The sequence below is a fragment of the Rhinichthys klamathensis genome, unplaced genomic scaffold (assembly GCF_029890125.1).
Source record: "Rhinichthys klamathensis goyatoka isolate OS25496 unplaced genomic scaffold, OSU_Roscu_1.1 h1tg000020l_1, whole genome shotgun sequence".
Taxonomy (NCBI): Eukaryota; Metazoa; Chordata; class Actinopteri; order Cypriniformes; family Leuciscidae; genus Rhinichthys; species Rhinichthys klamathensis.
In genome coordinates, this window is record NW_026606571.1 from 2,447,584 (window position 1) to 2,470,215 (window position 22,632).

At 39.3% G+C, this 22,632-nt stretch overlaps 2 protein-coding genes across 14 annotated transcripts in view; one reads left to right on the forward strand and one right to left on the reverse strand.

Moving 5' to 3' along the window:
- Nucleotides 1–1,144: 1,144 nt before the first annotated feature.
- On the forward strand, nt 1,145–2,739 carry uts2a (urotensin 2, alpha). The gene is made up of 4 exons (XM_056239706.1): nt 1,145–1,307; nt 2,239–2,352; nt 2,442–2,485; nt 2,589–2,739. The coding sequence occupies exons 1-4, from the start codon at nt 1,202–1,204 to the stop codon at nt 2,700–2,702; spliced, it is 378 nt and encodes a 125-aa protein (XP_056095681.1). The 5' UTR covers nt 1,145–1,201; the 3' UTR covers nt 2,703–2,739.
- Nucleotides 2,740–9,551: 6,812 nt separating this feature from the next.
- Nucleotides 9,552–22,632, reverse strand: part of camta1a (calmodulin binding transcription activator 1a) — a 496,299-nt gene continuing 483,218 nt past the window's right edge. For 4 of the 13 annotated variants that reach the window (XM_056239707.1, XM_056239715.1, XM_056239716.1 and 1 more), the window contains 13 exons: nt 20,465–20,619; nt 19,710–19,900; nt 19,514–19,592; nt 19,060–19,408; nt 17,738–18,222; nt 17,070–17,248; nt 15,984–16,227; nt 15,451–15,522; nt 15,265–15,285; nt 12,041–12,240; nt 11,747–11,821; nt 11,430–11,483; nt 9,552–9,917 (listed from right to left, as the gene is read on the reverse strand). In XM_056239707.1, coding sequence (XP_056095682.1) covers nt 9,854–9,917; nt 11,430–11,483; nt 11,747–11,821; nt 12,041–12,240; nt 15,265–15,285; nt 15,451–15,522; nt 15,984–16,227; nt 17,070–17,248; nt 17,738–18,222; nt 19,060–19,408; nt 19,514–19,592; nt 19,710–19,900; nt 20,465–20,619 — 2,168 coding nt within the window. In that variant the 3' untranslated portion in view covers nt 9,552–9,853. The remainder of the gene's footprint in view (nt 9,918–11,429; nt 11,484–11,746; nt 11,822–12,040; nt 12,241–15,264; nt 15,286–15,450; nt 15,523–15,983; nt 16,228–17,069; nt 17,249–17,737; nt 18,223–19,059; nt 19,409–19,513; nt 19,593–19,709; nt 19,901–20,464; nt 20,620–22,632) is intronic. The other 9 variants (XM_056239719.1, XM_056239713.1, XM_056239708.1 and 6 more) reach the window with 8 other exon arrangements.

Genomic DNA, 22,632 nt, shown 5'->3' on the forward strand with positions numbered 1-22,632 from the left:
GTGCATTGTATTACTATATTATATATTGCAAAATGTAGGCACAATATTCAAGACAATCCTTGTGGTTTATCTTCTCCACACTGTTTATTTTCTTATTTTTGTCTTGTTTTCCACTATAAATTTAACATTAATAAATCAAGCTGCGTTTAGGCTACTTGAGAAGAACATTGCTTATGGTATTATGTCTTGTTTACTGAAGAAAATGATACAAATTAAGTGAGTTTTATGCTTAAAACAAGAAAAAACTTCAGGGGGTAAAACATTTATCTAGTTTTGATTTTTCTTTTTTCCAGAAAACATGACTATATCTTAATATCGTCATTTAGCTTCTAGTAAGTGTATATTGATTTAGGAATGTTTCGATATTTATTCATAGAAAACGACAAATATACTAAGCAATAATTTTTTCTTCTCCAGTATATCATGTGTATTGTGCAGATGAAAAGTTATTGCATTGTGTTTAATGTTGAGAGCAAATTCATTCAAACAAATTCCTCATAAGATCAATCTCACAATCAAAGGCAATGAAGATCAACAAGTGTAGCCAGACTGTGAGTGACATCCATCCTTTTAAAATGGCTCTTTATTTCAACAGTCTGCTCTGTCTGATTATACTCCACGCTTTGTAAATGTCAAATGTGTGTCACTAATAAGATGTTGCCAGTGGGTGATAAACAAATGTCATCCTCTCCTCGGCAGATGGGTAGTCTGGAGTTTATATCCCTGCTGCTGAGCTTCATTTTCTATTACCTTCATTGATTGACAATGTCATTAGCATCAGTGTGGCTGCCTGAATCCCCAATAAAATCGTTTTTTCCTATGCATCAGTTCACCAACCTTCATTGTGAATTTTAAGAGTTATATTTTCATCTTTTTCAATGTGAAAGGACTAGATTCATGGGCTAAATAAGACAGCTGACATATTCATAAAATCATCCCGGTCATAGACGGACATTTGCGCACCTGTGTTCCCCAATTTACAAATTCAGTAAAACAGGCCAATGAGATTCAAAGGTGATAAAGTCACTGTGGATCTGCTGCATATTAACATATTAACTCAACAGGATCCAAATTTTAAAATAAGACAATCAATAAAAACATTGCATTCATTATGATAAGAGTGGAGTATATAAGATAAGAGACCATCCATCCACTCCATCCACCAAAGGCTGACCTTGGAGGACCTTATCCTGCTGCGGAGATGATCTGTAACCTGCTTCTGTCCTGCTCTGTCCTCCTGCTGTCCTGCAGTCGTCTGCTAGCACATCCCGTTACAGACACAGCTGACAGGACTTACAGCGGCCTTGGTGAGTGCATTCACACACAACGTTTCAGATGGGCATATTTTCCCCTCTATATATTTATGGATGTTAAAGACTCTCTCTCTATAAATATATATATATATATACATGTGTGTGTGTATATTTGGCACCGTAAGCTTATATCAGATGGCATTTATGGCAAAATACATCAAAATAATGCATCAAAAATACATCAAAAATAAAAAAAATACATCAAAATAATTGGATGTGTGGAATTTGACATCAATAACAATATATATATGTGTATATATATATGCTTTTTAAATTACCTATTTAATAATCTATGTATGATTTTATTATGTTTAGTTAAATTTTATTTAATGCAGTTAAGATTGTTTTTTTACGCTGTATGGCATTCTCAGAATAGTCTAATTTTTTTTGTTGGAAACAATGCACTGATATAAAGCACAGCAACTCAGATTAGGGTCTTACTTTATATTATATGTGTATGTATATATATATATATAGTTTATAGCTTATATTTATATATATATTATGTATATTAATCATTTGATTCAAAGTAGGGTACTTATTGTGTAGATACCTGTTTTACACTGTGCTTCTTTTTTCTTTTTTAAATACCTGCATCCAATCACAGCTGTAACTAATTTTTGTAAACTGCTCTATCATTACACTGTTGGTCCTTTCACTACCACTTAAACCTACATATACCACCAAACCTGTCCCTAACCGTACCTGTATCCCACCTCAAAGGCAGCAAAAGTGCTTCGCAACACATCATGAACACAATAAGTACATGTACCCAACTATTTTTTTTGATGCAAGTAGTACTTTAAGGCACCTTCTATGTGTGACCCAAAAAGAAAACATTACTTTTGTGATGCTGGTGCTATATATCAATACATGCAAAATTGCTGTAGCTGATGAAATCTGCTGTGTCTGATCGCTCTTGTAGATTCAGTGGAGTTAGCCGGAGTCATCAGCCCAGATGATTTCACCGTCTCTGATCTCAATGATCTCCTGCAGAGGGCAGCCGTCGTGGGATATCCCCCACTGCTCAGCAGAGAGAGTGAGACTCTCTCATCTCACACAGACGTTTCATCACAAAAGCTATCTTTCAATGTTACAAAACAAATGCTCATCCTGTTCCTTTCACAGGTACCAAACTGTCTGGACAGATTCCCAAAGAGGCTCTAAGAGAGGTAAAGGAAATAACAGTCTCTCCGCTTGTAAATAATGCTGTGTTCATGTGCATTATCTTATTACATTTACATGCAAATATGTGACCAACATCTTTCTCCTTAGTTTCTGTCAGAAAAAGCGTATCGCCTCATCCCTCCCAGCGGACTGTGGGGAAGCAGGAGACAGTTCAGGAAGAGAGGTGGCAATGCAGACTGCTTCTGGAAATACTGTGTTTGAGCCATTCATGACATACTGAACTGAGGGACAGGGCTTTTATGGACCCGCACACACATATATAATACAGTACAACAATCATACAGGATACCGTTACAAACAAATGCGCAAAACAGTTGTAAACCACTAACATGTCAAATATCTGGGAACTTTTTTCTACATACCTTCAGCTTTTAATGCTGGAATATTTGGAATCAGAGCCAATACCATAGAGGAGACCACAGCTGTGTGTTTTAAAACATATAACTCTAAATAAATGCAAAAATAAAATACTAAAAAGCCTCCATTCTTTGTCCAGAGTCCATAATGTTCTTCTCATCTTTAAAAATCGAAATATAGAGTTCACATTTGTACATTTTGCAGCTCCTTTTATTTCTCGTCTTACAATGAGTTCACAGAGAGCATGTATGCAGATGAGATTCGAGTGTAAACCTGATAGCTTTTCAAGCATTTTTGAGACAGATGAATTCCTCCAAACTATTCTTCAACCTTGGAGGCCGGACATCCACTTAGCTGGGGAGGACAAACGGTATCGAGATGCATCTACGGACTTACTGAACAAAAGAAAAGACAAGCCAAAGACTGTATGATATGTGTTAAACACCACTTGCCACGTTTATATTCATATAAAATGTATAAAAACCCCACACTTGTGTAATGTTTATGAGAACAGCAGATCAGTGGTTGTTTGATTACCTGCTGTGGACTCTTGATGGTAAGGCTCTATGTATTGATACTCCTAGACGTGGAAGGTCTCTCTTGTCCAAATCTTCAGTATTAGGCCAGAGAACCTCAGGAGAGTCCATCAGCTCTGTGTCCTGTCCTTCCTGCTCATTCCCCGCAGTCATCGCTCTGAGGAGCTCTATCATCTAACAGCACCCACACAAGCAGCAGTTCAAACAAAACTCACCAATGAGCCATTTCTCATGTTTAGGACTAAATGACTCTACTTGAGAAATCAGAACACAAGTTCCTTCACCTCTCTGACAGTGTCAGTGTGAACAGGCTGAGTGTCACTCCACCAGACACACAGCAGCAACAGACCGAGAGACATGCAGAACGTCATCTTCATTGTATCTGTAAAACAGAGGAGTCTCAAAAACCTCATCATCATGAGTCAAGGAAATTCTGTCATCATTTCCTCACCCTTACAAACAGTTGTTGGGCACCATTGACTTCCATAGTATTTTTTTTCCATACCATGGAAGTCAATGGTGCCCCATAACAATCAGGTTACTGACATTCTTCAAATTATCTTCCTTTGTGTTCAACAGAAGAAAGAAATTCACACAGGTTTGGAACAACTTGAGGGTGAGTAAATGATAACAGAATTAAAAATTTTGGGTGAAAGGCAATAAACAAACAAATAATGATATTATTAAACGATATTATGAAAATATAATATAATTTATAAATACTGATATGACATATTGCTTATTATAAATAATAATCATTATATAATATTAAATATAAATAAAAATCAGTCATTAATAGTTGTATTAATATAGAATTAGTTGATATACATATTAATAATGCAATACATATTGCTTATTATAAACAATAATACAATATTAAATAAACAAAAACATTGAATTAAGTACTTTATAGAACTATAGTACAATCTTATTAGCTAATAATATCTCCAAAAAAAGGTTAAATGGGGTTCTATAGAACCCTATAGGGTTCTTGACTAAATTTTAAAGAACACTTTATGCCAAAAAGGTTATATATAAGGAGAAATGTGTTAAATTATCACATTACGCTTTCATGTTTAATATTTTTTTTAGTAAGAAGGTATGTTTATAATATTTTATTAAATAAAAAAATAAAAACATCCCATGATAGAACCCCCTAAAAGGTTCTATAAAATATTTAAAGTTTTTTTTTAATATTTAAAAAATATAAGGGTCATTAAAATTTCTATCATAATTGGGAGAGAGGCTCTTAATACATTACATATACATGTAGAGCAGTAAACTAAACAGATAATGCAAAAACTTAATGCTAGCAAAAACAAGCAAATCAGAAGAGAATTAAATGTAAATGATATAAGAGTAAAAAAAAAAATACAAAGCCTTTGTTCCTTACCTGAGCAGCCTTCTGTGATTCCCAGATTGTTCTTGTTGTGCAGAAAACAGCGCTATAGTGAGGTGAAGGAATCTTCACAATTTATATCCTGACCAATAACCACGTGTTTGGATTCCAGAGGGCAGTTACCTGGCCCATAAACCCTGCCAGTAACTGACCCAATCACTGTCCCCTGTTCTATCGCCAATATTAAAAGCAAAAAAAGCCTCTTCAGCACAAGCACAAATGCACACACAGCAGTCATTTCCTCTTATCATAAGCTATTATTCCCATAAATTGACCACAATTCTCGATCACACAAAATAACAAACCATTAGTTTAATCACTGACTCTGAATATAAGTCCAAGGACAACCAATAACTCTAAAATTTACTGTATGACCTTTCACTAATTCATGATTCAATGAACACGAACGCCATCATTTGGACCTAAAACTGTCATAGCATCCTCACTTAATGACGGAATGCAGTGTGTTGCAGTGACCTACAGATGGCCCAACTGAGCCAACAAATCAATTTAACCTGAAGACAAGGTTTAAGCCTAGTGCCAGACTATAATGCGTGTTTAATCTGTTTGAATTTAAAGCAATTTGCATATCTGAAAATATATCAGTGCTATTGTTTTGTCTCAAGATGCACACCAGTAATGCCCCCAGTGCTTTTTATTAAAAAGACACTAAAATAACTTTGAAACGTTTTAAGTTTTTCCCCTTTTATTATTTTACAGCAGAGAGAATATAAAGCATTCAGAAAACACCTTTCATTATTTAAGGGCAATTCAAAACATTTTGCATGGCTTCAGCAGCTGAATTCTCTTTTTTAACATATCCATCGATTCAGTGACTCTTTAACATGCACAATTACAAAAATAAATTGCTCAAACCAGGGAGAAGGAAGAAAAACAAAGACATTTAAAAAAAGAAGAACAAAAAAATTAGGGGTAGGAAGGGAGAGGGCTACATAATCGGGAAAGACAGAGAAAGACAGCTAGAGAGGAGAGGAAAAGTAGATCTAACACTAGTTTAACATGCAAAGTGTAGAGAGCCCCAAGTGTAGCTTGTAATAAAGGCAGGGCCGTTATTTTCTGGGTTTGAAAGGGATGAAAACGTGCAGCTCCATGAAGGGTGTCGTATAAGCACTGTCCTTAAACTACTGCATTCTAATCTCACAATACTGGCATTTGCATAAGAGTTAGTCAGCTACGTGTGTCCAACAGATCGCTGTCCCCATTAGGTCTACAGGTCTTCACTTCAGGAACTGCTTATTGCTCTGTGTCCATGAATGGTGGGATGTTTGTTTCCCTTTTCTAAAGAATGCATGCGCAGGAAAGTTGGTGACGCGACAAACAAAAGTGATGATGAGGTATCTTCTGTGGGCTGAGCTGTGATACCGTTAAAGCTGAAGCAGAGTTGTCAAAATGAACCCGTATGCGACCAGATGAGGTTATAGTCTGGTGTTTATAAACTACAGCTATGTCTATCTATGGCTATAATAACGTTATGATGATGATGATGAATCGATCTGAGCAGCACTTTTTCATTATTGTGATACAGTATATCCACGGCAGTGTGTTTATACTAGGATCTGGAGGAGCTGGATTGAACTGAAACATCCATGCGTATTTACACAAGCATCAGACGCATTCGTGCAGACCTGCTCCATTCGAACGGGCTTGATCACTCTTATACAACACCAGTCAGAGCGGCTCTTTTGACAAATCGGTTTTTAGGGACCCAAGGTACGCCAACTCAGCTCACATAGTTGGTTTAAAAAAAGGTGAACAGCATGACATGTTCAGAATCACAGTAATTTGATCAGGACAGTGTGGCTCGTTTCCCAATAAGCAGCAACTAATTCTCAAGTGACCTGCTCTACTTCCCCTTTTCTCCAGTTTGGCACCTGAGTTAAGATACAAAAGTGAACCCGTCAGATTCACAGCCGAGGTTTCAACTGCACTAGTGCCATGGACACTTTAACGTGGATATGGACACAGTTCTGTAGCGCGTGTTTTTTGTATGAGGTACACACGTTTTTTTTTCTTTTTCTCTTTTACCTGTTTCTGTTGCGGAGTCGTTTAAGAAATGGCAATGTAAATGGAAACAGGAGTGAAACTGAATTCGATGCCATTTAAAACGAAACTGGAAGCCAAATTCTATTTGATAAAAAAAGATTCATGCTGCCCCTGTAAATATGAGTACTGACAATTTGCCAGCTGTTTTGACTTTGTGTACTGTAAAGTTACGTTTCGTAGCCATCGGTCTGTTTGAAGTTCTGCAACCCATGAAACCAGCTGCTTTACAGAACAGTATTTCTTCAACAAGTCTACCTGACTACCAAATCTACAAAAATAAGCATGCTTTGGGTGCTGTTTCAGCAACCCGGTTATCTATGTTACCCATGCAAGCATAATAAGACTCGAGTTGCCACCGCAGTGCATCAGCTGACAACCTAAACTGCTACCGGAATGATGAATGCAAGGCAAGAACCAGCCGGACTGAAATCTGCAGTCCTCGCGGGTTCATCTGGCAGTTCCAATAGAGGACGTGAGTTATGACGAAGCCATAAATTCCTGGTGCGTTAAAAAAGAAATACATGGAGAAAGTACAGACAAAGGAACAACAAGTAACGCAAAGGAAAATAAAAACGAACCGAATACAATTCACTTCTCGCGAATGCCAGTCCCTTGCAAACCTCACATGCAGACTGACTGACACGGCTCGCTGGATTTAGAATATGATCAGGCACTTCCAACATAAGCACTCTGAAGAAAACATTTACATATCATTCTCTCGAACAGAGACGCAAATACAAAATATGACAAAAAGCATTTTGACATGAGGGGGGAACTAAAATATACACATTTTTTTAGTGCATTAGAAATCGTTTTCAGGAGTGTTTTCACATACTTCTTTTCAAAAGCCATGGCGACACCTGCTGTTGAAAGTTACGTCCCTGCAACACTGGTGAAATTGGTTGATCTTTGGAGGTCTATCATCAGGCCCTTGACGCCGACGTTTTAGCACCAAAAGAATCCCGTTTACGTGCATAACAGAGAACCTAATCTTTTAGTCAGTGTAGCAGTGTGGATTTCTAAAGAGGTTGTGTCAATATTTAAGCTTCTACGGTGTGTCTGTACTGTCAACTCACAGGGATTCTTGCACATCTTCTTGAACTAGACAGTCAGAATGTTACACTTAAAACTGCATAATGCTGCCATAAGGTCAACTACCTCTGCATTCATAACAGAAAAGCACATTTTACATCGTTTCACTGACATAATACAAAAGTATTTGGGCTTATGAAACACAAAACAAACAAATATACAAATAAACCAAATTGGATATGTGATACACTTAAAGATCCTTCCTGAAATACACCATCATTCTTCACTGACTGTGTTCATGGGTTATGCATATTGAATGCAAGTGAATCTGATCACGTTTTTTCCATGTGATTATCTGTTCAGCAATGATTAACTTCCTTTAAGCAGTAGCATTCACATTACTTGGCACCGTTGGCAAAAAGATTCTTGGTAGCCCCGAAAAAACAAACAGATGTAAACATAACCGAATGATCATTTTGCCTTTTCTCCTACCTCATAAATAGAATTTTTCATAATTGCAGGAAAGTCATGCTTTAGCAAAATGTTCTTCTCAAGAACATTCAAAGTAAAATAAAATACTCTTATAGTGAAATAGTTTTACAGAGCATAGCCACTAATGCTTTTGAATTCTTTTTTTGTGTCTTTGTTCGTTTTTGTCATGCACATACAGTAGCTTGACTTTATCCCAGGTATTTACACTATGTACAAACGATACAACCATACTTCTTAGGCATTCAAACAAAACTATACAAATATTTAGATTTTAATGCTAATCTGTTTTGACCCCTTTCAATGAGTAAAATAATATATTTCTAAAATACAATCCTGCTTAGATAAATGTTTAACTTTGCGTACCGGCAGCCTTCTTTATGTACAGGAACCGCTCAATTGTCAAAAATATGGATTTGTCTAACCCCGGGTGTGGAGACCCTTGACAAAGTATGTCAAAGATATCAAGGCAATGTATGTAACTTTCTCTTAAACAGCTTTAGAAAACCCCGGAAGTTGATTTTCAACCGAACAAAAGCTTCGCCAATGACTATTTAACATTGGATTAACAAAAGAAAACATATTACAAACTTGCCAATAGTAAATGATGGGCAGAGGTGATGACATTTGGTGTCTCCAGTACATGAATGGAGTTGAAAACAATACAAACGAAAAGACTGTGGCCTAGTTTCAAGTATGTGTAAGACAAGATCTGCCTGGAGCGATCCGTTGTCTCGCTGACGTGTGTGGCTGAATAGAGTTGTTGATTAAAATTGTATGTACTTCTTGTTGGCAAAATAAAATCAGCACGACATCACCCAAGCCTGCTCGTTTACCTCTTACATTCATTAGCAACCCGGTCCCCTTGTAGCTAAGAGAAGACGGGCAACTGTAAGGGACAGGCTGGAAGAAGTTTCTGATGAATTCGTCTGGCTGTACAACAACTAATTCATGAATTATACATCATTTTTGGTAACAATTTTACCCTCCAAACACATCTTGTCATCTTTTTGAAAACTACGAAATACACTCGGAACAGGTCCGGCCATGTTTCTGTGTCGACGCCATATTTTGTCACCATCTTTCTCTTTTCATTTCTCTTTTCTTTACGAGCCACTGAAGAGCATGACTTGCAATCATCCATCCATTCTTTTTTCCTTTTTCAAACGAAACATTTCAATGCTCATCCAAAATGACAAATCAATCCATTAAAAAGTGCAAAAAATGCCACGAAGCAAATGTTCTTCCTCCTAAAACAACGTCCTTTGAGTTTGTTTTGAACAAAAGCAGTTGCCTCTTTTCTTCATAAAAGAAACAAGGAATAAAGAGATATGAAAAAAACGCAGTTGTTTAGTAGCCGAAGTATCAGTCATACAGTAGTAGTAAGAGTTGCAGTGTTCTTGCTATTTTTTTCCTCTTGTAAAACGTCTCTGGTTGAAACAGAAAAACTGAAAGGAAGAGTCTGGAGAGTAATGTCACATTGTGAGGGGGCTCTTCTGGACGCTCTCATGTTCCCTGGCCTTTCTCAATTCTCTCACTCTGAAAAAACAAACAAACAGACAGACATTAAGGCATATTTAAAACATAAAAACCTTTTTAAATCTTTAAGTATCCATCCAGCACAGTGTAAAAGATATTGTTGAACACCGATTGTTACGAGATTGCATGGTTTATGTGGAACACTTAACCAGTTTAAAGATGCATCTACATAAGACAATACACTACAGTTCAAAAGTTTGGGGTGAGTAAAGATTTGTTTCTTCTTCGTGTTTTTGAGTTCTTATGCTCACCATGGCTGCATTTATTGGATCAAAAATACAGCAAAAATAATAATATTGTGAAATGCAAAATGTAATTTATTCCTGTCATGGCAAAGCTGAATTTTCAGCATCATTACTCCAGTCTTCAGTGTCACATGATCCTTCAGAAATCATTCTAATATGCTGATCTGCTGCTCAATAATTTTTGTTATTATTATTATTATCAATGTTGAAAACAGTTATGCTGCTTCATATCTTTGTGGAAACCATGATATACATGATAATATATATATAGTAACATCATATGTCTTTACTCTCAATCATCACTAAATAGAAGTATTAATTACTTTAAAAATCATACTGACCCCAAACCTTTGAACAGTAGTGAATATAAATGAACATAATTTTTTTTAATAATAATTTCTATATCACTTGTATGAAAGAACAGTTCTAGCCAGTGCTCTGTGCAAACGTTCTCTCAGATCTTCACTGACAATTTGCCCCATTTTCTTCATTGCCTCACCTTGTTTCTGCTTTAAGTAGATATTTAGGACAAAAAGCTTAAAATAGTCTGCATTTCATTTAATACTAAACCAGTCTGAAACCTTCTCGTCTTGTAGTCTTTGACAAAAAAGTTGTCTGCTGTCTGATGATCATTCTGTCTACTTCGTTTTGAAATACATCAAACATATAATAAAATACGAGCAACTTTGTTTTGTACTGTTTTGCTTTTTTTTTACAAACTAAACAATTAAATAGATATAGACAGTTCCCACTGCAGCATGTGCAATAAAACAGGCTTTAGTCAGAACCAAAACACACAAGCCAGAGAGGCAGACAGTTTTCTCTGGGTCACATATTTCCCAGCATGCCTCATCATCATCATCATCAACACCATCATCATCATCTCCATGCAACGTTGTTTACACCAAACAACCTTCAATTCTTCCGTCTATCTTATCTTTTCATCTTTACAAATGCAGGAAGTAAAGGAAACTTAAATAATCTAGACAGGAGAAAAAGGTGCTTGTTTAATGCAGCATCTCAGTGGTTAGTGTATAGCAAGACACAACTGATATCCTGAAGCCCATCATATGCTGAGGCTCTTGATCTCGGTCATCTGTGGGTCCAGTTGGCAGCTGTCATGCAAGCAGGCATCAAGCAACGGTGATGAGGAGGGCAAGAAGGAGCAAGAGAGGATGGGGGGGAAGGTCTTTGTGTGTGTGTGTGTGTGTGTGTGTGTGTGACGAGCGAGAGGGAGAGAGATACAGTAGAAAAAAGGGAGACATACTGAATCGCTGAGGCTGCACTCACCCGCTTGAATAGTCTATGGTCCATCAAGGGGCTTTGCATTAACAGCAAAACAACACCAGACAGCTATTAGCACACAGCAGATATGATGATGATGATTGGGGTGGAGGGGGGAGCCAAGGGAAGGGAGGAGCACCTCTCACTAAACCACTCATAATTAATGAATCACACTTTCAAAGATTTCTGTTAGTTCTGTTAGTATCTGTAATAAGTTCACCAAAAAGAAAAAAGCATCACATTTGCATTTGAATCAGGAGTGTTTCAGGTAGCGGATGAATGGTGTTGGTGGGAGAATACCTGTGGCGGCAGCGGCGGAGGAACTTCATGATCTTGCGGGCGGCCTGATCTTGCCTCTTAGTGAGAAGACTGCTTCTGAAACACAAACGTCACTTTTAAACACATTTAATTTGGCATATTACATCTTGTCCATGAATAAAATATCTCACAGGGCAAAGCTCAGAACAGTATGCCACTTGGAACAGATTCATAAGTGCTATTGGCTGACTACATAATATCAAACAACAGTTGGAATCAGATTTGGACAGACTTTACGAGGAAGCGTTTTGTCTCGGGGCGGTGTATGGGTGCTACCTGAGTTTGTGCTGGACCAGTGCCGCGGTGGCTGCTCTGCGGTGGGGTCTCAGCCGGCCAAACTCCCTGTAGCTGCGGTAACACTGCTGGATCAGCACGGCTGCCCGCCGGCTCTGCTGGAACTTCTTCTGCTCGTGGTAGCTGCGGAACTTACTCTGGATAAGGATGGCGGCCTGCGTCATCTTCTTATAAAGTGCATACTGATACATAAACACACATTTTCAAGACATTAATGACAAAAAAGTAATTGCACCCATTTGACTCACACACTGCAAAAGTTTAGGAAGCGAAAACCGTATTTAAAGGGATAGTTCACCCAACAGTGAAAATTCTGTCATCATTTACTCACCTTCATGTTGTTTCAAACCTGTATATATATTTTTTTCTGCTCGACAAGTTGCATTTAAAAAAAATCTTTTTTCTAGTGTAGCGACAACGAGAATGAAACCCACACAAGTGAAGCTGTCATACATAATCAAACACAAGAGGCGGCATATTCCAGATTACCCCGAGGCTATGTAGCCAGAAGACCCTTTGTTGTTTAACTAAAGGAAGGACGTTGTCAATGTTTTATAATTTGGCAAGAACAGATCTGTTCAGAAATGGTGAAACAAGAGGCCCTAACAAGAAGTCACCTGACCCCTGCGACTAAACAGACTGAACCATTCAGCGTCCCGAGCTAGTTTTCCCCTCATCAATTATTATATCTCCTTAAAGGAACACTCCGACTTTTTGGGACTTTAGCCTATTCACCTTATCCCCCAGAGTTAGATAAGTCCATACATACCTTTTTCATCTCCGTGCGTGCTATAAGTCTGTTTGACGCACCCACCGCTAGCCTAGCTTAGCACAAAGACTGGATGTAAATGGTTGCAGCTAGCATACTAATCCAAATAAGTGACAAAATAACGGAAACATTGTCCTATTTACATGTTGTGATTTGTATAGTCACAGAGTGTACAAAAAACAAAGTCACATGAGACACAGACATATTTTACCGTATAAATACTGGGAACTATATTCTCTGAAGGCGAAGCACTGCTACTTGGGCGGAGTGATAACCGCAGCACCTGACGAGCCGTGGTGAGGAGCAGAGAGCGCGTCTCAGGTGCTGCGTTTATCACTCCGACTCAGATCCAGTCTTTGTGCTAAGCTAGGCTAGCGGTGGGTGCGTCAAACAGACTTATAGCACGCACGGAGATGAAAAAGGTATGTATATGGACTTATCTAACTCTGGGGGATAAGGTGAATAGGCTAAAGTCCCAAAAAGTCGGAGTGTTCCTTTAAGGCTGAAAAAGTGGACTTGCATACAAAATACCCTTTGTCTTGAAGACCACCATTTGCGAACTAAACCCTCACGTGGTAAACACCACGGATGCGACAAATGCTGACCATAAGGATACACACACACACACACATAAGGACTTTCCTCCAATTCTCCAGAAAAGACCCCCCTCTCAAATAACCATATAGTATCTTATTGTCCGAATTCCAAATTCCTCCAGGAGGCGGGACAAACATTTTGAGTTTAAAATCTTAGACCCGAACACAGAATCGCGCTCTTGCCCTCTGCTCTTGCCCTCTCTCTCTTGTGATGCTCTCTTGTGATGCTCTTGTGATGCTCTCTTTCGGCAGAACAAGCCGGGTGGAGCCGACGATGGTTATAGTAACCATGTAGACGCAGAGACAAATGACCCAAATCAAGATATGGGTTAAAACAGATTTAATTCAAGCCATCTCGTCACTTTTCTTTCTTTTCTTAGTTTGTTTTCTTTTCCGTTAAAAGTCTCGGTTCTAAGTTAAGTGTTGCTGCAAAGTTTCGTTTTAACGTTTCAACTGCAAAACCAGCTTTCAACTTCAAAGACTTTCATTCATCCGCGCCAACACACCACGTGACTGGCTGTCCAAGATCTATCCAGGCACACGAGAAGATCAGCCAAGCAACGGACCGGGGAACCCCCTTCACGACAAAAGGGAACCCCAAAGCAAGGACAAGCAAGTACCTCCAGACTTTTAACTGAACTGGTGATTTTAATATCAAATTGAATTACCCGCCTAAGAAACGATAAAAGGGTGAAATTAATTATTGATGGTTCGTTCAGGTCATGTCTTTTAAGTGCATATAGAAACTTGGGATCTCACCATCTAACTCCTAAAACTCATTCTTCCTCACTCTCTGTCTTTCTTCAACTTGTATGAATGTGTGTGCGTGTGTTTGTGTTATATTAGTTTTATGTGTGTTAGTCATAGGCTTATAATCAATAAAGTATTGTTTGTATTTGAAAAGAGAAGCATTACTTGTGTTATGTGCTCACAGATTTATTGTCTTGAACTTCGATCTAAGTTACCTATGCTTTGACCCTTGATTTATTTCTTAATTTAGCTGTTAGCTGGGAATTAATCTTTCTTGGCCAGGAAGATATTATATTTCCTAGAATTAATAATTGTTTATGCTTTCCGTTCATTGGATGAACTGATAAACTGATCATACTATTGATTTTGCTACAGTAAATTCTGAAAATAATTCAATTATTAATTATTGATCATAATCCGTTATGAATAATAATTAATTATATTTATACGTGCGTATAATCGCTACACTAGAATACAGTTGTTTCCAAACGTTTTAAAGCCCAGGACCACCAAAAAAAAACCCCTTTGTAAAATATAAAGGCAGCTATATATTTTCAGCCATTTATGCTGTGTGAGATAAAAAGCGTGATATAAAGTTTGCTAAATTAAATGGGCTTTTATATTGTTACTGTACTGAAGCCAATGCAAATATGATCTAGAAAATATTGACTTTGTATTAAGTTCTACCTGCTGTTATGTAATGTTAGATGCTTAAACTAAAGAAAAAAAAGAATTTTTTTAATTCAATTCAAATGTATTTTTATTGTGCCTTTGACAACAAATATTGTCCTAGAGCAGATTAACAGTAAACGGTGGCATCTCTAAAATAATTGTTTTAAAATGCAACATTTTTTCCAGTTAAATTTTCCCTAAATCCCGCTTGCAGCCTACTGAGGGTCTCCAGACTCAATTTAAAAACCCCTGGTCTAGCGAGATCAGTCTCTTTGGTCCGCACAGTGTGGTGTCCCTTGCAAGTAATGTGCAGAGATACATACTTGTGTCAAAATGTGTGAATGACAGTGTATAAGTGGCCACTGCTATTGAATCTAAAATCTGCTTTAAATAATGCATGAACAATGAAAAAAAGTTACCTTCAAGGCTATCCATGTTAGCTTGTAAAAGAAAAAAAAGAAAGATTTGTCATGAATGTGACCTTGCGGTTGATGTTGCTCTGAAAGCTTGTAATTGACTCAATTGTGTTTGCTGGAACTTGACGCATTAACCAGACATCCAGCAAAGGTTGGCAAAGTCAATGTCAGAGCATCTTAAAGGATTACCTGCTTGTACTTCCTGTAACAGCGCTGAATGACAGCGGTGGCTACTTCCTGTTGCTCGCGCAGTGGGCGTCCCTGCAGGGAGAGAAGGAAAAGGGTTGGTCTGAGGAGTGGGAAACACATGGAGGACGGCCACTAGGCTGTTCACTTGCAGGAGAATGAAAGTCATAGAGAAAAGACGCCCTTCTTGCTTAGGTGCAGCTGGTGCTGAGAGACCAGATGTCTCTGAGCACAAGCCGCCAGTTTGGCCAGCTGGTGAATCTTTGTGGAAACTCATTACAGGCAGCCACAGGAGGCAGCAATCGCTCCTTATAAGCCAGGCCATGCGCTGGTTAAGCCACCTTACCCATGCTGAAGCTGTGGGGACTGACTACTCTGTGTCTGTGTGTTAATGGAATCAAAAGGAAGGACAAAGCAGGAAGGAGACAGAGTATGTCCCATGTTCGTTCCTACCAATACCTGTGCACAGACGTTTACATCCTGTCTCTATTCACACATCAACACAAGCGGGTGGCACCCGAGCCACTGGCCTGTACCTTGTACTTGCGGAAAGCGGTCTGCACCAGCCGTGCGGCTTCGTAGAGCTCCCTCTGCTCGGGGTCCGACAATGTGAGCTGGGCTAGCTCTCTTTCCACTTTGCTGTTGGAGGCTCTGAGAAACTCACTCCACTCGGCTGGAGCGGGCAAGGTCGGCTTCTCAAACGGGCCCTCACGCATGGGCGAGTTACCCGGGCTCAGGCTAGGGTTGGAGGGAGGGGTCAGGGGTTCACTGTATATGGGACTGCACAGAAACAAAACAGGCACATACATTTATGAAGTTAGCAGGGCTAAGACATACATTTTGTTTTTCCTTTAAACGATTCTTTCAGGGTGGAAAATTAACACCCGCCACTAGGCAAACGCAGGTAACATCAGAACATCTCATCTCCATCATGCTCTTCACTTAAAATGTATATTAAGAATGTGAATGCAGTACAGGCTCACATTTGCGCAATAATATTTTTAGCTGCTATGAAGTCAAATCAACAAAAAAACTGCTCACCAAGGCTGCATATATTTGATAAAAAATACAATAGAAATAGTAATATTGTGAAATAATTTTACAATACAAAATTAACTTTTTTATATTTTAATATATTTTCCTGTGATGGCACAGCTGAATTGTCAGCAACCATTAATCCATTTTTCATAGTCACATGATCCTTCAGAAATCATTGTAATATGCTGATTTACTGTTCAAGAAACATTTCTTATTATTATCAGTGTTAAAAACATGTTATTAATGCTGAAAACATAAACAGTGCAACAGAAACTTTACATTTACTTTATTTTTTTGATGTTTTCAAAAAGAGGTATAACTACATCCGTTTTCACTCAGTTAACTTATAGTTATTTTAAAGTGGACATTAAAAAGTATGTTAATGTTGTATGTGTTTGCTATATATCTGAAATATCTTAACTGAAAAGATTTTTTTTTTTTTTTTTTTTTTTTTGGAGTGGTTGGTAAAAATTCTACATTCAACCAGCCACAGTGGTTGGGCAAAAAAGTTAATTTCCCACCCTGGTCGTGCATTTCAGTACATATGTATATTAAAGTATGCGTTTTACAAGCTGTTGGCTAACCTCAAGTGGATGATGCTGGGCAGGTGTTCCAGGTCTCCCAGGTAACTGGCCAGCCAGCTCATGGTGTTGGTGAGGCCACTGTTGTCCAGAGGAACAGACTCCACGGTTGGAAAATGTTCCCGCTTGATGCGCTCCGGAGTGGCCTCAATGATGTGCTCCGCCAGGCTCATCATATTCGCCTGTGAGGCGCACAAACAAGCAAAAACAAACACATATATTCAATGTTACACAAGCACTGACTTTCTAGTGTGACAAAAAGCACACACACTTGCTAACCCAGCCGATCAATCAAGCACCGGGGTGTTTACTTTGGAGGAACATGCTGCAACAGCCCCTCTATCCCCATAGAGTGACAGAGATGAATGGGGCTGGACTAACTCCTGGCAATAGGAGCAAATCAATGGCAGAAGTGTATTATGTGGTGACGAAGGTCTGTGCAGACTGCAGAGAGCGGGGCTGTGACCGCAGCTCTCAAGCGCTTATTTCAAATGTCAGCAGGACGGATGGTGCTCTATATACCCCTTGGCCTCTCAATGGTTGTAGCCGTGTTTGTTTGCTGAGCCTATTTACTGACAAATGCATCAATACAGGTGTGAATGAGGTTGGCTGACTGTGAGTGAGTGCCGCTTAGGGCACTGTGTGAGTTTGTGTATGTGCACTTCTCTCACCTGCAGGTCCTCCATGTGAGAGAGGCAGTCCTGGTTCTCTAGATCCTCCTTGTAAGAAAGCATCTCTGTGTCTACAATCTCCCTCTCCACCATTCCCAGCATGCTGAGGGGTTCGCCACGCTGTCGTAATCGGCTGGCCAACTTCTCCTTCCCTACGCCGCTGATGCCTCCCTTCCTGAGCACCTCTCTAGTGCCCCATTTATGCCCTCCACGGAAAGAGGCCATCTTGGCTTGTGGGATGCCCCCTGTCCCTAAACCCTCCTCAGAGACACTCTTATCTGGGCTGGATGGGGTGGAGGCGAGGGTCTTAGGGCTGGTTGACAGTTTATGTGTCTGCTGCTCCATGTTCAAGGGAACCGACATGGGCTTTTCCAGCTGTGTTTGCACAAGCTCTGGGTTGGGCTTGTGTTTCTTGGCGAGGGGGATTTCCCGCTGGCACTCGTTGCTGTAGTAGCTGGAGGGCTCTGATCTCGGTCTTCTCAAATCTATGCACAAAAGAGAAAGAGAGAGTGAGCTGCACACAGAGGAGGACATGATATTTCCATTATATTTGCTCTGTCTTAACAGGTTCTGTTAGTTATAATTAAAAAAATAAACAAGATAGAATTAGATTGTGCAGCAAGTACTGCTCATTGAAGCGAATCTGGTGTAATATTTTCAGTAAAGAAACATTAGTCTGATTTCAAAACTGTAATGAGCTACACGTAGCGTTTTTCAACTAGTAGCCTAGTGAGCTCTCCTAAAACATCTCATATCAGTCTCATATTTAGTTTTGGAAAGTCTGATTCATTTTAGTGAATTGGTTCATACTGTACTTCTGATATATATACACACAGATACATAAAAATGATCAAAAGTGACAGTAAAGGCATTTATAATGTTACAGAAGACTTCAAATAAATACTGTTTGAACTTTCTATTAATCAAAGAATCCTGAAAAAATGCATCACGGTTTTGACAAAAATGAAGGAGAACAACTGATTTCAACATTGATAATAATAAGAAATGTTTCTTGAGCACCAAATCAGCACATTAGAATGATGTGACAATACTTATAAAGCACATATTAATGCCTTACTCTTTATGACCATATTCTAAATCCTACACAATTCATACCCAATACCTAAACTTAACAACTACCATTAATAAGCAGTAATTAGAAGTTTATTGAGGCAAAAGTCGTAGTTAATCATTAGTCAGTGAGAATTGGACCCTAATCTAAAGTGTGACCATAAGAAAATGCCCCCTTAAATAGCTTTAAAGCAATTAGCAACTTTTTGTTACTATCTTGCAGTATAACTAACTACTTTAGAGGTTCTCACCAGGGTTCTGGTTGGTGCAAGGTGTTGTAGTAGTGGTAGTACTGGTGTTCTGCCCACTGGGGGTCACCATACTGTCGCTGCCCCAGCTGACCATCCAGCTGTTGGAGGTGGGGATATCAGGGTTTGGAGAGAAAGACATGCTGGAGGTAGGGGGTAAGGAGGACGGGGTCTGCTGCTGCTGTTCCTCCCTCTGGAGCTGCTCCAGACACTCCGCCAGCTTGGTGTGACCACGGGAGCGGGCGATGGAGAGGGGCAGGCGGCCTAGAGAGTCTGGGATTGCTAATGCTCTCCGGTCCCACTTGTACAAGACCACTGCTGCCTCAAGATGACCCAAAGCACAAGCCCACATCTACAAAATAGAAACAAAGTAAAAAGAGTAGTAAGAAAAGCAAACACGGCGCAATTGAGTTGTCAAATGCACTAATGTTCAAATAAAATTGCTTGAGGAACATACCAGTGGAGTGCAAGAGAAGTGATCCACGTTGAGAGGGTCCACCTCAAGTTCCAGATCAATGCTGTCTGCATGCTTCGTGCTAGAGAAGATAATAGCATTTCTCATGGTTAGCAATGACAGAGAAAATATCACAAAAACATATTTACACACAGATGTACAGTAGACAGATCTGAGTGCTCTTATCGCTTTAACTGACCGCCATTTGATGAGAGTCTGGATGAGGGTGGCGTAGCCTTGGCCTGCAGCAAGGTGTAGCAAGGTCATGCCCCGGAAGGTCTTTGAGTGAATCAGGTGTTTGGATTTGGCCCAGCAGGCCCTGTTCATCATCTTCTCACAAACAACTACCACACGACTCTCAAAAGAGCTTCCTGCCTGTCCCGAGATACACTGCAGGAGAAAATGGAGTGCTTCACGTCTTCACAAGCTCAATGAACTGTCACAATCTTTCACAAAATGTCATTGCTTTCTGCATCATTTGTTATGGCTCAAAAAAAAAAAAGCTACTGTATAATCTACGAGAGGAAAAGCTGCAGCGGTGAACATTTTGTGAACAATCATAATAAATTGGCTCAACTGGCTCACAAAAACAGTTTTAATAAACACCATGTTATTACAATATGCAAAACTTTTCATCTAAGTGATGTAACTGAATTTTAATATTGTTTATTGTAAATGCAAATTACATTTAGTTTCTAAATGACTATGTTTTTTTATGAGCTGAATCATGGCAGCTATAAACAGAGCTGGGAAACATGAAATAACAACCACCCATCAATAAACACATAATAAACAAAAGTGTATATATACATACATAAATATATACTGTATATACCGGTATATATACATACACATGGACAATGGAAATATTTTACAATATGGCTGAACATAGTTGTTGCCGTTTTAAAATACATTCAAATCTCACACATAAGAATTACTGATGTGCTGCTGTACCTGAGACTGGCTATTAGCGCCTCCGTTCCCCCCTCCTCCTCCTCCTCCAGACCCCGCTGTTCCTCCACTGCCCTGCTGCTGTTGACCAGCCATCTCAGCCATCCTGCGCTCCATCTGTTCCAGCCGCTCCAGGATGGACATTCTGAACTGGTTATCTGCAGAGGAAAATTCCTATCAGTTTAACCACTTGGGTTCCAACTTTAGTTCAACAATAAAATAAAAGACCTAAATGAACGAAATTCGCTAATGATTGTACAATTCACACCTCTGCAATGCAAATGGTTGCTGTAAACTGCACTCACTGAGGTCTGAAATAAATTCTTCTCTGGTTTAGCTCACATCCCCAAGCAAAATTCTATATTGGATGTTTAATTAAAACTCAGACTCATTACCCTTATGCTTTCCAATCAAGACACAGAGTCTGATGTTATCAATCACCATTTCCGTAATTGCAGTCATTATTGTAAATTAATGGAATCATTAATGAGGCACATCAACACATTCAGCTTCAAAAACACAGGAGTGAACATACACAGATTTGCTTGGAATTTGTACTTCCTTACTAGATTGTTACATTTTCTGCAAGTGCAAACCTCACTACCATTATGCAAGGGTGCCCAGGGCATTGCTATAGGGTTGCTAAGGTGTTCTGAATTACTGCTAGGACGTAGGATGAGTTAAATGCTTACAAAGTTACTTTGTAACCCAAGTCCACACACATCAAACTGGTTTTCTTACTGCATTTGACACTAAACATGGCCATGTAATCTGTCAATCAGAAATGCTCACTGTGCAGATGTAAAAGATGAAAACTGGAACCAGTACAGGTGAATCACAGCACCAGTACTGAGAACTGTATGGGCCCTATTTTAACGATCTGAAACGCAAGTGTCAAAGCGCAAAGCGCAAGTAACTTTGTGGGCGGATCCCGGCGCTGTTGCTATTTTCCCGGCGGGATAAATGCCTCTTGCGCCTGGCGCAAATCTAAAAGGGGTTGGTCTGAAGTAGCTTCATTATTCATAGGTGTGGTTTGGGCGTAACGTGAAATAAACCAATCAGAGCGTCATCTCACATTCCCTTTAAGAGCAGGCGCGCTTGTTCTAAAGCGGATTCCTATTATAACGGCGGATTTGCCAGGCGCGCGCCAGGAGCGGTTCACAGCCGAGGAGAGCAACGTTCTCGTCAGGGCCGTAAAACACAGAGAAGTGACATTGGGGATGTAGAAACCCACCCAAATTAACTTCTGTTAAACAGGCGTATGATAATTTGGGTAAATGTGTAAGCTACATGTATGCTTTTATAATAAATTGCCTATCTATCTATCTATCTATCTATCTATCTATCTATCTATCTATCTATCTATCTATCTATCTATCTATCTATCTATCTATCTATCTATCTATCTATCTATCTATCTATCTATCTATCTATCTATCTATCTATCTATCGTAATAATGTATGATTTGCAAAAATGAAAACTGCTGCTTAGATGAGAGAATCAAAGTGTATGCGCGTTGTGCACACGCTACATTGATTATGGCCAAGCATGCGCCCTTAAAATAGCATAATGAACAACGCGCAACGCGCCACTGACTTCAGACTATTTTTTCTGGTCAGTGGCGCATTTGTTACATAGAACAGCAAAATAGCATGAGGGAAAGTTTGCGCCGGAACACGCCTCCTCTTTGCGCTGAACCGCCCCGGGGAGCGCAAGTGTATTTCTTAGTTAACCGACGTGTGTCTGTGGAGGGAAAAGCCCGCTTTGCGTGGGTGCAAAATAGGAATGATACATGCGTCAGTGTACAAAGTCATTTGCGCCGAGTGCAAGATAGGGCCCTATGTGTCTCTCACTGATAAGTCTGTTTCTGTGGCAACCTGCAGCTGCACGGTAACCAGGCGACAGGGGCATGCTGGGCTGTGGTTTGCTCCAGTGTCAGTTTATTGATGAACGAAGAGGCACATTGAGAGACGACAGAAGTGCAAAAAGGTTAAAAAAATCTGCATCACCCATGCTAATGTAGCTAGTAAGCAATATTTGATGTCTTTTGACTAAACAAAAGTATTAATCTAGAGGGCCATGAACACCACAAAACAGATAGTGTTTGGTTGCCTGGTGAAAATGTCAAGAGTGATCATGTACATAAATTCACACTGTTTGACAACTCAGT